General features: G+C 36.4%; 1 protein-coding gene across 20 annotated transcripts in view; it reads right to left on the bottom strand.

Annotated features, from left to right (window-relative positions):
* Nucleotides 1-1,827: 1,827 nt before the first annotated feature.
* Nucleotides 1,828-14,058, bottom strand: part of LOC125658259 (cilia- and flagella-associated protein 46-like) — a 67,214-nt gene continuing 54,983 nt past the window's right edge. For 13 of the 20 annotated variants that reach the window (XM_056149197.1, XM_056149203.1, XM_056149191.1 and 10 more), the window contains 11 exons: nt 11,559-11,773; nt 10,990-11,028; nt 10,231-10,281; nt 7,444-7,547; nt 7,296-7,356; nt 6,816-6,851; nt 6,119-6,221; nt 5,583-5,695; nt 4,600-4,681; nt 3,805-3,941; nt 1,828-2,367 (listed from right to left, as the gene is read on the bottom strand). In XM_056149197.1, the coding sequence (XP_056005172.1) occupies nt 2,114-2,367; nt 3,805-3,941; nt 4,600-4,681; nt 5,583-5,695; nt 6,119-6,221; nt 6,816-6,851; nt 7,296-7,356; nt 7,444-7,547; nt 10,231-10,281; nt 10,990-11,028; nt 11,559-11,773 (1,195 nt within the window). In that variant the 3' untranslated portion in view covers nt 1,828-2,113. The other 7 variants (XM_056149199.1, XM_056149208.1, XM_056149206.1 and 4 more) reach the window with 5 other exon arrangements.

The following is a 14,058-nucleotide window of genomic DNA, read 5'->3' as shown; positions in this document are numbered from 1 at the left end:
GTAATAGGTATAAACTACCTCTTTTCTGAGTGTAAAAAACAAATGGCATGACAAACCGAACCATATTGCTACTTCGATGTCCAGTGCACGTGACCTTTGACCCCAAAATCGATAGGGAACATCTTCATCCCATGGGTAGTCCATATGTATGATATGGTGACTGTAGGTGGAAAGGATAACGCTTTAGAGCCCGGAAACCATATTGCTACTTCGATGTCCAGTGCACTTGACCTTTTGACCCCAAAATCGATAGGGAACATCTTCATCCCATGGGTAGTCCATATGTATGATATGGTGACTGTAGGTGGAAAGGATAACGCTTTAGAGCCCGGAAACCATATTGCTACTTCGATGTCCAGTGCGCTTGACCTTTTGACCCCAAAATCGATAGGGAACATCTTCATCCCATGGGTAGTCCATATATAAGATATGGTGACGGTAGGTGGAAAGGATAATGCTTTAGAGCCCGGAAACCATTGCATCTACAGACGGACGGACAACCCGATTCCAGTATACCCCCCCCCCCCCCCAACTTGTTGAGTGGGGTATAATTATTAGTATACAGAGGTCATGACTTATTTACAGAAACAAATTATTAGTATACAGAGGTCATAACTTATTTACAGAAAACAAATTATTAGTATACAGAAGTCATAACTTATTTACAGAAAACAAATTATTAGTATACAGATGTCATAACTTATTTACAGAAACAAATTAGTATACAGAGGTCATAACTTATTTCCAAAAACAAATTATTAGTATACAGAGGTCATAACTTATTTACAGAAACAAATTATTAGTATACAGAGGTCATAACTTATCTATAGAAACAAGCGCATGTGGTATGGCCATATTGATTCAAACCTGACCCAGGAACTATGAATTTCACAATTTAGGTAGATATAGCTTTATGAACATCATAGACATGCATTTAGTTTTTCTCAAATATAGATGGGAGTAGAGAAGATTTTCTAAGATTTTATACATGTTCACTATATGGTCATATTGGCCCTACCCTAGGGCCTCAAACCTGACCCAGGGGCCATGAATTTCACAATTTTGAAAGAGGATTTCATGAACATTCTAACCATGCATTTAGTTTTTCTCCCACATATGTGGGAGTAAAGAAGATTTTTGAAAATATGACCTTTTTTAGCATATGAGATCCTGGGGGTGGTAAGGTCATAACTTTCACAATTTATTTCAAATTTCCTCTTATTCTAGAGATGCTTCACACCAAAAATGGTAATAATTGGCCTTGAAGTTTTCAAAGAGAAGTTAAAAATGTAAAATTGTTAAAATGTACGACACACGGCGATGGTCAAAGACCAACGGTAATATGTCACCCGAGTGACTCGGGTGACCTATCAATAATAAGCCTAGTCCGAAATATCTGACGTTTTTTTTTATGATTTTAATATTTATCGTGCCAGGAAAATGTCACAACCAGCGCCATTACGTAAACTAATTAATCAATATTAGTAAGTACAAAAAGCATTGTTTTATTGATTAGTTATTAGTTTAACATTGAATTCGACTCCAAAGTATTAAAATCTGCCCGAGAATGCCGCCTCCAGCTGGAGATGACGAATTTCCAATTTACGTAATGGCGCCGGTTCTGACATTTTCCTGGCACGGTAAATATCAAAATCATAAAATACCAAGAAAAATGTCGGATTTTTTGGACTATAATAAGCTTAAACAGAGGGCAAGTAAGTTACCTCAAAGGGACTCACAGAATGGCCTGATCATAAACTAGCTCTTAACTTTCAGAGCTGATACAAATACAAATCCAGCAAGCCAAACAAAAGATGGAGACTGAGAGTAAATCTGATTTTTATTAACCTGAAATGATATAACAGCATAAGATACATAAAGCAAGTAACTAATTATTTTGGACGGAGCACTTCAATAAAATTTAATAGAAAAAAACCCAAATATTGTAAAAAGAATATTTTATCACAGTCAGTTCAGATAAAATTAAGTCTTGAGAGTGTTTTTCAGACAACATACATTCTACACGTACACTGTACATCTCTGTTTTTTGACTACTCTGATGGAAATGTTTTTTTGTAAATCGTATTAGTTGCATTTGGACATTGGTCTTCTTCTAAATCTGTGCCACTATGAGGTTAGGTAGACCGTAACACACCATGTTGTACCAAGACCTATCCAGCTGGGGCTCTTTTAAGCCCTCGGACTCCTTCTCTGCCATGTTTTGTTCCGGATTCTCTCCCATCTCATTGGCTGGATCATTGGGACTGGGCGGTTTCTCCTCCACCTCTGTTTTAGGCTGTTCTCTCTGATTCGGCGTAAAAAGCAGACGAACAGTTTCTCCAGTTGTTTTGCCTCCCTCCAGTAAATCTAGAAGAGATTGATGAAACACAAGATAGTTAAAAAATTCACTACTTAGTCAAGATCACTATACACAGAGATTGTGGTTTGGCATTGTGCCAAGTTATACCACCACCTTCTTTATGCGTCATTGACATAAGAACTCAACAATAATCATGTTAGTTACAACCACAGGCTAGTGTCTCTCATTGAAGTACATTCATTTTTCATAAAATGTGAACTGATTTATACCAAACAAAAGAGCAATATAAATAAATAATAATTAAAGAAAAATACAAACAAAATACAAAACAAAAACATTTGCACAATTTCAATAAAAATCATTTACTGAATAGAATTGTGTGCAAGGATGCACGTCAGATTCCTTCCTAATCATGAGAAAAAAACTATGCATAATTTTGTGAGATGTGTCAAACATAAATTCGCCAATATTATGTTGCTATGGTGTGCAATACTAGCTTGTAATTTGACACAAAGATTAATGATGGGAAAACATGCAAATGCTTGCATAAATCGGATTGATTGATTGATCATATCTTGTTTAACGTCCCTCTCGAGAATTTTTTACTCATATGGAGACGTCACCAAGCGGATCGAGGAGCTGATTTTAATCAGATTGCACCTGATGGAACTGTTACTACCTGTTTGAACAACTTAGGTCAGCTATCACACCTAGGATTCGAACCCTGACCTTCTGAATGCGGGGTGAACGCTCTACCTCTAGACCATCACAACAATGGGAGTTTCTAGTAAGTACTCACATAAATTGGGAGTTTCTAGTAATTACCACAAAGATGAAGTGTGGTTTTGTTGTCAATAATCAGGGTATTAGGGCATCAGCTTTTTGTGGAAATTACATGACGCATTCTATGCAAATTTTCTTGTATTGCTGGTAACTTGTCATGTCTCCCACAATGACCACAAAACCACACTAGGTTTATAATGACATCATCACCAAATGAACTGACGAGAACATGATTTTTGGTTGGTGACATATAAATGTACTAGTATCACAACCATGCTTCATGACATGAGATAAATTTGTGGTACATGTGCTTCACCTACAACTGTTGATATAGGAGTCAAAAATTCTGGAAGGGATTTAAAACAAGCATTGAAGAAGTTTTCTATAAAATATTATAAATCAAAGAAAACTGACACTTGTATTTCAGCATTCAAGACCCACCCGGATTGTGTTTGTTATGGCATTGTGCCAAATTACTGCCGACTGCTTTGTGCATTATTGACAGCTCTACAACAGACATCACATTAACAAACCTTTCTTAGAAACCTTCAGTCTGTTGCCAAGGACAACAGACATCACATTAACTAACCTCTCGTGGAAACCTTCAGTCTGTTGCCAGGGACAACAGACATCACATTAACTAACCTCTCATGGAAACCTTCAGTCTGTTGCCAGGGACAACAGACATCACATTAACTAACCTTTCATGGAAACCTTCAGTCTGTTGGCATTCTCTGCCAGTGTGCAGTGCCACTGATTGGCCATCAGACATTTTACTCCAGTCAGACTGGCCAACATGGCTGTTTCTACAGGTTTTTCTAGGGCCAGAAAACTTTCACTGAAATGAAACAGGATTTTACATATTTAGCTTTATATTCAATCACACACAGAGAATCTTTTGACTGCAGACATTCTGGTATAATGACCCCCCCCCCCCCCTAGTTCCAACATCCATGCAAGTCGGTAAATAGCTAGCGTATACAGCAGATTCCTAAATATACGTGAGGAAATTATAGCGTAATTTCAGGTGAGGCATCACTCGTGAAATAAAATTACTTGCTTTTAATTTTCTTTGCTAAAATACATGTAAGAACTCTTAACACATGACACATGCATTCATGTTCACACGATTTGATATATGCGAGTCATTTTGCTATATTAAATACTCGCATAAAATAAGGAATCTACTGTAGCTGTGTACTGTACAAGAATGTCTGAACATATAGATTATAATTACTATTACTAACAACATAACACAGAACTCTCATATGTGAATTTTGCAATATGGGAAGATAGACAGAATCACCCCCATACAAAATATTATTCTTTATGTAGAAAGTATTATGGATGTTTGTGAATTCCAAACAAAACAAAAATAAAAAATTTAAAAAAATTACATTTGCAAAAATATCGTTCAAAGTACTGTATAACAGGAAATATATTGAAGTTAATATAAGGCTCATTCTCACGATAAAGGGGAGGAAAAAAATACAAACCTTTTTCTAACATCCAGTTTGGATTGCCTTGTGAAACTCTTGCTTGTTTCAGCCAAGTCCAGCAAGTAAATTATAGAGCAGTCTGAAAAGAAAAGGGGTTGGGTCATCACAATATAAGTAAATTATAGAGCAGTCTGAAAAGAAAAGGGGTGGGGTCATCACAATATAAGTAAATTATAGAGCAGTCTGAAACAAGAGGTACTGTGAGCAATGCTCACTAAGAATACCCCCCGCTTACCCCTATCTCCCAAAGGGTGTTGTTAATAGGTATAAATTACCTCTTTCCTGAGTGTAAAAATATGGTATGCCTTTGTAGAAGAAAATAGAAGATATAGTCCGAACACAAATCCATGGCATAACCCTATAATTTTGACCTTGAGATCAAAGGTCAAGGTCATAAAGAGGTCATGAATGTACATGACACATAGTCTCATGGTGAGACACCTATGTCTTATGGTATGACTATGTCAAAACCCTATAATCAATTTTGACCTTGAGGTCAAAGTTCAAGGTCATATAGAAGTCATGAAGGTACCCGACACATCATCTCATGGTGATACACTCATGTGTCAAATATGGTATGCCTATGTCAAAGAACAAAGAAGTCATGGCCCTGACACGAATCCATTGTAAAAACCTTTAATTTTGACCTTGAGGTCAAGGTCATATGGAGGTCCTGAAGGTACATGACAAATCGTCTCATGGTGATACACTCATGTGTCAAATATGGTATGCCTATGTCAAAGAACAAAGAAGTTATGGCCCAGACACGAATCTGCACAGACAGACAGACGGAGAGACAGACAGAGTGATTCCTTTATACCCCCCTGAACTTCGTTCGGGGGGTATAAAAAGGGGCAGGGTCATCACAATATAAGTAAATTATAGAGCAGTCTGAAAAGAAAAAGGGGCAGGAACCCTCACAATATGCAACAGATATATCATTGATATGAAATGCAGGAACACAGCATTTTTTACTTTACCTGGGATGTTTAATGCTGACAGTTTAGAGGGAGGAATGTAGTTGATGAATTTTTCCATTCCATAGAAGATAAATGAACTGTTGTCTGTTAGGTAAATCTCCCACTCCCCAACACTGAAAGGCAAAGTATGAAAACATTGTTATTAACATAACAGTGACATTTCAAATATTGTAAACGTACCTTTTAACACATGGCACTTATTTCTGCTAAGTCTGCAGTAAACTACAGTGGATTTAGAGTTATGTAAGCTAATTTCATTTAAGGCATATGCAACTCAGCAGACCAAACCAAAAATGATAATCCACAAAATTATGACTGTGGAATTAAATACGTCAGACTCTATAGTATCTATCTCCACTACAGAAAATAAAGTGAATTAAAAACAGATTCAGCTTGTGTATACATTATGGTACCAAATTTCAAATGCATATATGCAACAAGAAAACTTGACATCACAAGAGTAACTTTTTCTCTCGGCGAGACAAACATGAAAACCTGACATTAGGAGAGCAGCTTTTTCTATTGGTGAGACAAACCTTGGTGTGTGGTCGTCTCCTGGTACTCCCAGCCAACGTGGAGTGAACTGTTGCTCATAATCCTCCATCAGCTTATTGAATATTTCAATTGGTTTGTTCAGCTCTGCAACAGAGAAAATTCATCTACTAAAGTTTTAAAGTTGTACCACTAACTTAGATGATATCCATTAATTTGTGTTGTAATGCCGGCAACATTGCTGGCAAAGTTGGCAATGCTTAATTATGTTACCAAATTAATCAGTCAGCAGTACCCACACAATAGAGAGTTATATTGTCCGTCTCACTATCAGATATACCAGTTTTCCTCGGGTAAATGAAAAATATTAAGCTGTCAATAACATTGCTGTCCCACTTTAATAGCAATGATATTTACCAAAATCACCATTCAACAAACTGTATGTATTTCATTATTTAAAAAAAAAAAGGTAGTGTCCGAGTGTCAGAAAGACAAGTTTTGCTAGGTAAATGTGTAATTCAGAGTCTTAGTGGTTATAGAAAAAATATAATTGTGGGGTTTGACTCTGTGGTAGATGAGTATCCTCCCTTAGTGGTAGTTCCTTCCTCCTGCTGTTTGTGGAGGTTTTGAATTTGTGGGAACAATGAACATTAGACACCCATCTAAAAATGTCTACCGATTTCACAGTTAAAAAAGAACACTAATCTGATCAATATGATTTCCTCTATCAGAAGTACTGACCGGTCTCTGCACAGTCCAGATGTGAGTCCACGATGTCTGTATTCATGTTAAAGTAACAATGTATTCTGATAAAGTAACATGACTGTGTCACATTATAAACATACAGCTGTAGGAGAGAGAGAGAGAGAGAGAGAGAGAGAGAGAGAGAGAGGGAGAGAGAGAGAGAGAGAAAGAGAGAGGAGACAGACAGAGAGAGAGAGGAGACCGACAGAGAGAGAGAGGAGACAGAGAAAGAAAAAGACAGACAGACAAGACAGACAGACAGAAAAAGAGAGACATACAGAGAAAGAGAGAGGGAGAGGGAAAGAAGAGGGACAGAGAGGTACATGGTTATTTATTAAAGTGTCCCCTGCGAAAACATTTAAGCTGTAATTATTGCCAGATTTTCTATGGACTGCCTGGTTATTAAAGTGTTCCCAGGAAAAATAAAAACAGCAACAGATTTAGGCTGTAAAATATTGCCAAACAAACAAAGGATACATCTGAAGTTCATAGTGTCCACGGTGTGGTGCCAAGGATGTAGGTCTCTGTGTAGCGGAATCTGTAAAGAAGAATGTACCATTATTTTTGGTTTTCACGTGGATTAGTTTTCATGGTCTTTCTTTCAGTGTCTGGCGTTAATACGTACGATCTTGGCCTGCTTCTTGCTGGCGTCCCTGAGCCCCGGGATTCTGGACAGTGGGTTGTCTTGGTTCTTGGCTTTCTGCTTCTTCTTCTCCTCATTTTGTTGTTCTGAAAGATTAGTATGCATCTCAAGATCTCAATGATTTTTTAAAATTTGTGTCTGAAACAAATTCAATTTGAATGTATTGTACTGTATTTCACAAAAATAAGCATACAGTAATTATCGAATATTTTTTCCCTTAATGATAAAACATTTTTTCATTAATTACAAACAGCAGAATCTACAGAACTGAAAACTATTACATGTACCATATGAAATTAACACACCTCTGACATTTAATTCCTGAACTACAATGCATTTCTGCACTACAAACAACATTCATTACTACACTATGCACATTTATTTCTGTACTATAGATAATGCTACAGTAAAGACAACATTTCATGACTACGCTAAAGACAACATTTCATGACTACGCTAAAGACAACATTTCATGACTACGCTAAAGACATTTCATGACTACACAAAAGACAACATTTCATGACTACGCTAAAGACAACATTTCATGACTACGCTAAAGACAACATTTCATGACTACACTAAAGAAAACATTTCATGACTACGCTAAAGACAACATTTCATGACTAAGCTAAAGAAAACATTTCATGACTACGCTAAAGACAACATTTCACAGTACTACAATAAAGACAACATATATTCATTAAAATGTGCTGCACTTTGGATTCATCAGATGTTTAAAATACTACATCACAGACTTCTCAAATAAAGACTAGAAATGTCGTAATGAGACTAACACGCCCTGTGCTCATCAAAACGAGGGCCACAGTATATCTGACTGCTACTTGACAATCCCAGCAGTATAAAATTACACACCAAACTACAGATGAATATGTAATTTCTATGACCTTGACCAACTTTAAATGATTACATACCAAACTATAGATAAATATGTAATTTCTGGGACCTTGACCAACTTTGAATGATTACATACCAAACTATCGATAAATATCTAATTTCTGTAACTTTGACTGACTTTAAATGACTACATACCAAACAAATAAATATGTAATTTCTGGGACCTTGACTGACGTTAAATGATAGCATACCAGACTATAGATAATATGTAATTTCTGTGACCTTGACTGACTTTAAATGATTACATACTAGACTAAAGATAAATATGTATTTTCTGTGACCTTGACCAACTTTAAATGATTACATACCAGACTATAGATAAATATGTAATTTCTGTGACCTTGACTGACTTTAAATGATTACATACCAGTCTATAGATAAATATTTAATTTCTGTGACCTTGACTGACTTTAAATGATTGCATACCAGACTATAGATAAATATCTAATTTCTGTGACCTTGACTGACTTTAAATGATTACATACTAGACTAAAGATAAATATGTAATTTCTGTGACCTTGACTTACTTTAAATGATTACATACCAGACTATAGATAAATATCTAATTTCTGTGACCTTGACTGACTTTAAATGATTACATACCAGTCCATAGATAAATATTTACTTTCAGTGACCTTGACCGACTTTAAATGATCTTGATGGAGACATCTGTTTCAATGTGATATAGGATACCCAAAATTTTGGATGAGGTTGCATTTTACTATTTCTATGTGGGATTTTCTATTATTTGATAAAAAAAAATGTAAACCAGTCATGAATACATAAAATACACCGATGATAAGATATTTTTTTAAAGGATTTCAATTTTTGGGTAATGTTTTTTCATTTAATTTTCAAGAATTGTGAATAAAGCAAAAATAAATGTAGTTTCAAAGGAAAACTTTATGGTAAATCTGAGTTTTAGAAATATTAAAACATTTACAAATAGTTAACAAAAAGTGTTTGGGTATCCTCTGTTCTTAAGCAACCTTTCTGCAAAGTATGTACAGATTGTCTTCTAATATATCTCAGTACAAAGACATGGTCCCAATAAAAAATTCTCACTTTTGAAGGGCTTGATCTGGGTTTGACAAACCATCTGAACATAAGCAAACTTGTGCTAAGTATGAAGTTTTATTTTAATGTCTTTCTACTGTAAACTAATGACCAAAAAAGAACATTCAAATTTTTAAACCAGTGACCTTGTCTTTGGCTGGATGACAATGGTTGAAGGTCATGACACACATTCTGGTCATAAGCAACCTTAGTTTGTGTGCTTCTATTGTTTCTGTGTCACAAAGTTATGATCTGTACAGACAGCAGGACAGACAGCACAACAGACAGTAAGACGGACATGGTAATTCCTTTATACCCCCCCAAATTTTGTTTGCAGGGGTAGAAAAATTCATTATAACTAAAAAGGAAACTGTGAACATGTGCTATAGCTACTTTGAACAATGCTAATCAAGCATATCTTTGATAATTGTGAACATTTTTGAAAACGTAACTATTCTAATGAGAGAAGTATGGAATGCACTATGAATTAAAAGTTGATCATGCAAGAGAATGTTCAAATAAGGCTGTTTGAAATACTGGTGGATTCCAATCAAGTAATCCAATATAAGACCATAGCACTGGTGTATATTTCCTCAAATTCGTCAACACAACCATGCAAAATAGATTAAAGAAGTTTGATGATTTTCAATTCATTTAACTTTATAATGATAATCTATAACTTTACATACATTTTCCCACCTCAACATCTTATTGTGGTGAAAACTAGTTGTATGGTTAAGAAAAAAAGAAAGAAGCAGCCTAGAATTTGGAGTCTACTGTGCAAGGGACTTAGGCTACCTGACTCCAATATTTTTCCAGCACGAGAGGAGTTAGTCGGCGTTTTACTCTCTGAAAATCCAAGCATCCAATGACAGATCAATATAAAGCACAACAAAAGCTGAATATACATAGATCCACTCCGATATATATACACATGTATTGTATAAAAAACTCCAGAGGATTACATTTGAGAATGAAGAGAGTATGGATATAACTGTACAGTCACACCGTTGAAGAGAGAAAAATTTAAGCCTTTTGAGGTTGTATTGAATAACGCTTTATGAAGTATGCTGGCATGAAGTGTTGCAGTTCATACCCTCATGTATTTCCAAAAGTCAAATTTATGTCTTAATTAATTTGCTGGTATTAAACACCAAAATCAAAAAATAATTTTTTTTTTCAAATGTGTATGTTCAAATGTCCCCGTGTAAATTAGAAATAGGACTTTTCTCACTTCATGTCTTCAAAACCTATACAGCTACACACATATCTATGATGCCCCCCCCCCCCCCCCCCCCCCCCCCCCCCCCCCTCTAAATTCAATTAAGTCTCGATGATGGTGATTTTTTTATATGACAGAAAACATGAAATGTACATTAATAAACTTTTTTTTAGCCAACAATTACTTGTATTTTTTCTTTCACTAGTTTTACTAGCCACCCGATTTTCACCCCTCAGTGGGCGAGACAGATTTCTTGACATACATTATCTACAATGTTATTGTAAAATAGCTATGAAATCTAATAAGCTACAGAGAAAAATGATGGCCCACATTACCAGTCGCTTTATGTTTACGAGATCCTTGTAACTGAGAATCTACAGAATCAGGTAGACATTAATTGGAATCGTTAAAATAACTGGTGTTACAGACAAGTTATTATCAACAGATACATGTGCTACCATACTACATAATAAACCCATACAAGAATAATACAGGACTGTTTACAGGTTTACCTACCATTAGTCGTGTCTTTAAAAATTAAATAAAACAAAATTAAGAAACATGTGTTGGAGCACGAAAATCTAAGCTTATTTTTTAAAAATAAATTTACAACAACGCAAAGTAGAGGTCACTGAAGCAAACATGAACACAAAATTTAAGAAAATCCATGTTAATATTTGAAATCTTTCATTAAGTACTTTGAATTTGACAATGATGAATGAACAGGGGGAGAAAATTTCAAGTTTTAAAAACTTGCGTCCAGTCTCATTGTAAACGTACAATAAAGGATGTTCAAATAAATGAAAACCGACTAAGAGCCCATAAACCCACCCTTGAACCTTTTCTTGATCTGCCCCACCCCCTATTTTTGATCCATCCCCCTATTTTCTGAGCTGAGCCTCACCTGTTGCTTCATCCTTGTAGAACCTATGATGAAACAGAGACAGAGAGAAGTCTCTACTCATCGATGTGATATTCTCCACCTGTAGGAATTCTAGAGCCTCCAGAGGCATGTGCATCAACATGGAGTCTACCAACAGAATGACGTACTCCTGGGGAGGGGTGTCCGGCTGTCCCTTGTTGTCCTTACCGGTACTGGTGGGGGTCACCACAGGGGGACTAAAAATAATTAGCCAATAATGAGTTGTTTGATTGTTTTGGTAGGCTGTTAAATTTGGATTTACTCAAACTTTACACAAGATTATTTCTTCACAAGAGCAAAAATGTTTTGGTGTGAAAGGATTTAGGCTTGGTTCAATCCCAAGTCAGCAATTCCATGATCTGAGATGTGAAGAATATGAGCTGATATATGTGAGATGTGAGGAATAGAAGCTGATATGTGTGAGATGTGAAGAATACAAGCTGAGATGTGAGGACTATAAGCTGATATATGTGAGATGTGAGGAATATAAGCTGATATATGTGAGATGTGAGGAATAGAAGCTGATATGTGTGAGATGTGAAGAATACAAGCTGAGATGTAAAGAATATAAGCTGGGATGTGAGGAATATAAGCTGGGATGTGAGGAATATAACCTGGGATGTGAGGAATATAAGCTGGGATGTGAAGAATATAAGCTGAAATGTGAGGAATGTAAGTTGAAATGTGATGATGAAAGAAAGCAGAGGTGAGCAAGCTCACATACCCCACGCTCCAACATTGCTTGACAATGCCTCACATAATGAATGGTAATGTTATGCATTACTGCAAGACTAGGACAGACAGACTTGAAATTCTATGTTAAAATGGGGCATAACTCCCAGAAAAATTATTGAATCAGAATTTCCTGGGAATATGCACATCTACACAGTGTGTCCTTATAAACTACTAAGTTTCACAAAATTTTGTTGAGCGGCTTCAGAGGAGTTGTGCTGACAAGAATAGGAGAGATGGGCTCGAAATTTAAAGTTCAAAGGGGGCGTAACTCCCTGAACAAGAGGCCCATGGGCCACATCACTCACCTGAGTCACCTTGGTCCATATCAGAAGATTTTCCATATCTATTTGCATGTAAAACCATAGTCCCTATTATGGCCCCAAACCTACTCCCGGAGGCCATGGTTTTTGCAAACTTGAATCTACACTATGTCAGAAAGCTTTCATGTAAATGTGAACTTCTTTGGCCCAATGGTTCTTGAGAAGAAGATTTTTAAAGATTTTCCCTATATATTTGTATGTAAAACTTTGATCCCCTATTGTGGCCCCATCCTACCCCAGGGGGCCATGATTTTAACAAACCTGAATCTGCACTATATCAGAAAGCTTTCATATAAATCTCAGCTTTTCTCGCTTAGTGGTTCTGGGAAGAAGATTTTTAAAGATTTTTCCTATATATTTGTATGTAAAACTTTGATCCCCTATTGTGGCCCCATCCAACCCCAGGTGCCCATGATTTGAACAAACTTGAATCTGCATTATGTCAGGAAGCTTTCATGTAAATCTCAGCTTTTCTCGCTTAGTGGTTCTTGAGAAGAAGATTTTTAAAGATTTTTCCTATATATTTGTATGTAAAACTTTGATCCCCCCTTGTGGCCCCATCCAACCCCCGGGGGCCATGATTTGAACAAACTTGAATCTGCATTATGTCAGGAAGCTTTCATGTAAATCTCAGCTTTTCTGGCTTAGTGGTTCTTGAGAAGAAGATTTTTAAAGTTTTTCCCTATATATTTGTGTGTAAAACTTTGATCCACCCCTTGGGGCCCCATCTTATCCCCGGGGGCCATGATTTGAACAAACTTGAATCTGCACTATGTCAGAAAGTTTTCATGTAAAAATCAGCTTTTCTGGCTTAGTGGTTCTTGAGAAGAAGATTTTTAAAGATTTTTCCTATATATTTGTATGTAAAACTTTAATCCCCTATTGTGGCCCCATTCAACCCCAGGCGCCCATGATTTGAACAAACTTGAATCTGCATTATGTCAGGAAGCTTTCATGTAAATCTCAGCTTTTCTGGCTTAGTGGTTCTTGAGAAGAAGATTTTTAAAGTTTTTCCCTATATATTTGTATGTAAAACTTTGATCCCCCCTTGTGGCCCCATCCTACCACCGGGGGCCATGATTTGAACAAACTTGAATCTGCAATATGTCAGGAAGCTTTCAGGTAAATTTCAGCTCTTCTGGCCCAGTGGTTCTTGAGAAGAAGATTTTTAAATGACCCCACCCTATTTTTGCATTTTTGTGATTATCTCCCCTTTGAAAGGGACATGGCCCTTCATTTGAACAAACTTGAAAGTCCTTCACCCAAGGATGCTTTTGGCCAAGTTAGGTTGAAATTGGCCCAGTGGTTCTGGAGAAGAAGTCGAAAATGTGAAAAGTTTACGGACAGACAGACAGACGGACAGACAGACAGATGGACGCCGGACAAAATGTGATCAGAATAGCTCACTTGAACCTTCGGTTCAGGTG

Source organism: Ostrea edulis, chromosome 9, assembly GCF_947568905.1.
Source record: "Ostrea edulis chromosome 9, xbOstEdul1.1, whole genome shotgun sequence".
NCBI classification, from domain to species: domain Eukaryota; kingdom Metazoa; phylum Mollusca; class Bivalvia; order Ostreida; family Ostreidae; genus Ostrea; species Ostrea edulis.
The sequence above is the reverse complement of the archived record's forward strand: the minus strand, read 5'-3'. Positions and strand labels throughout refer to the sequence as shown.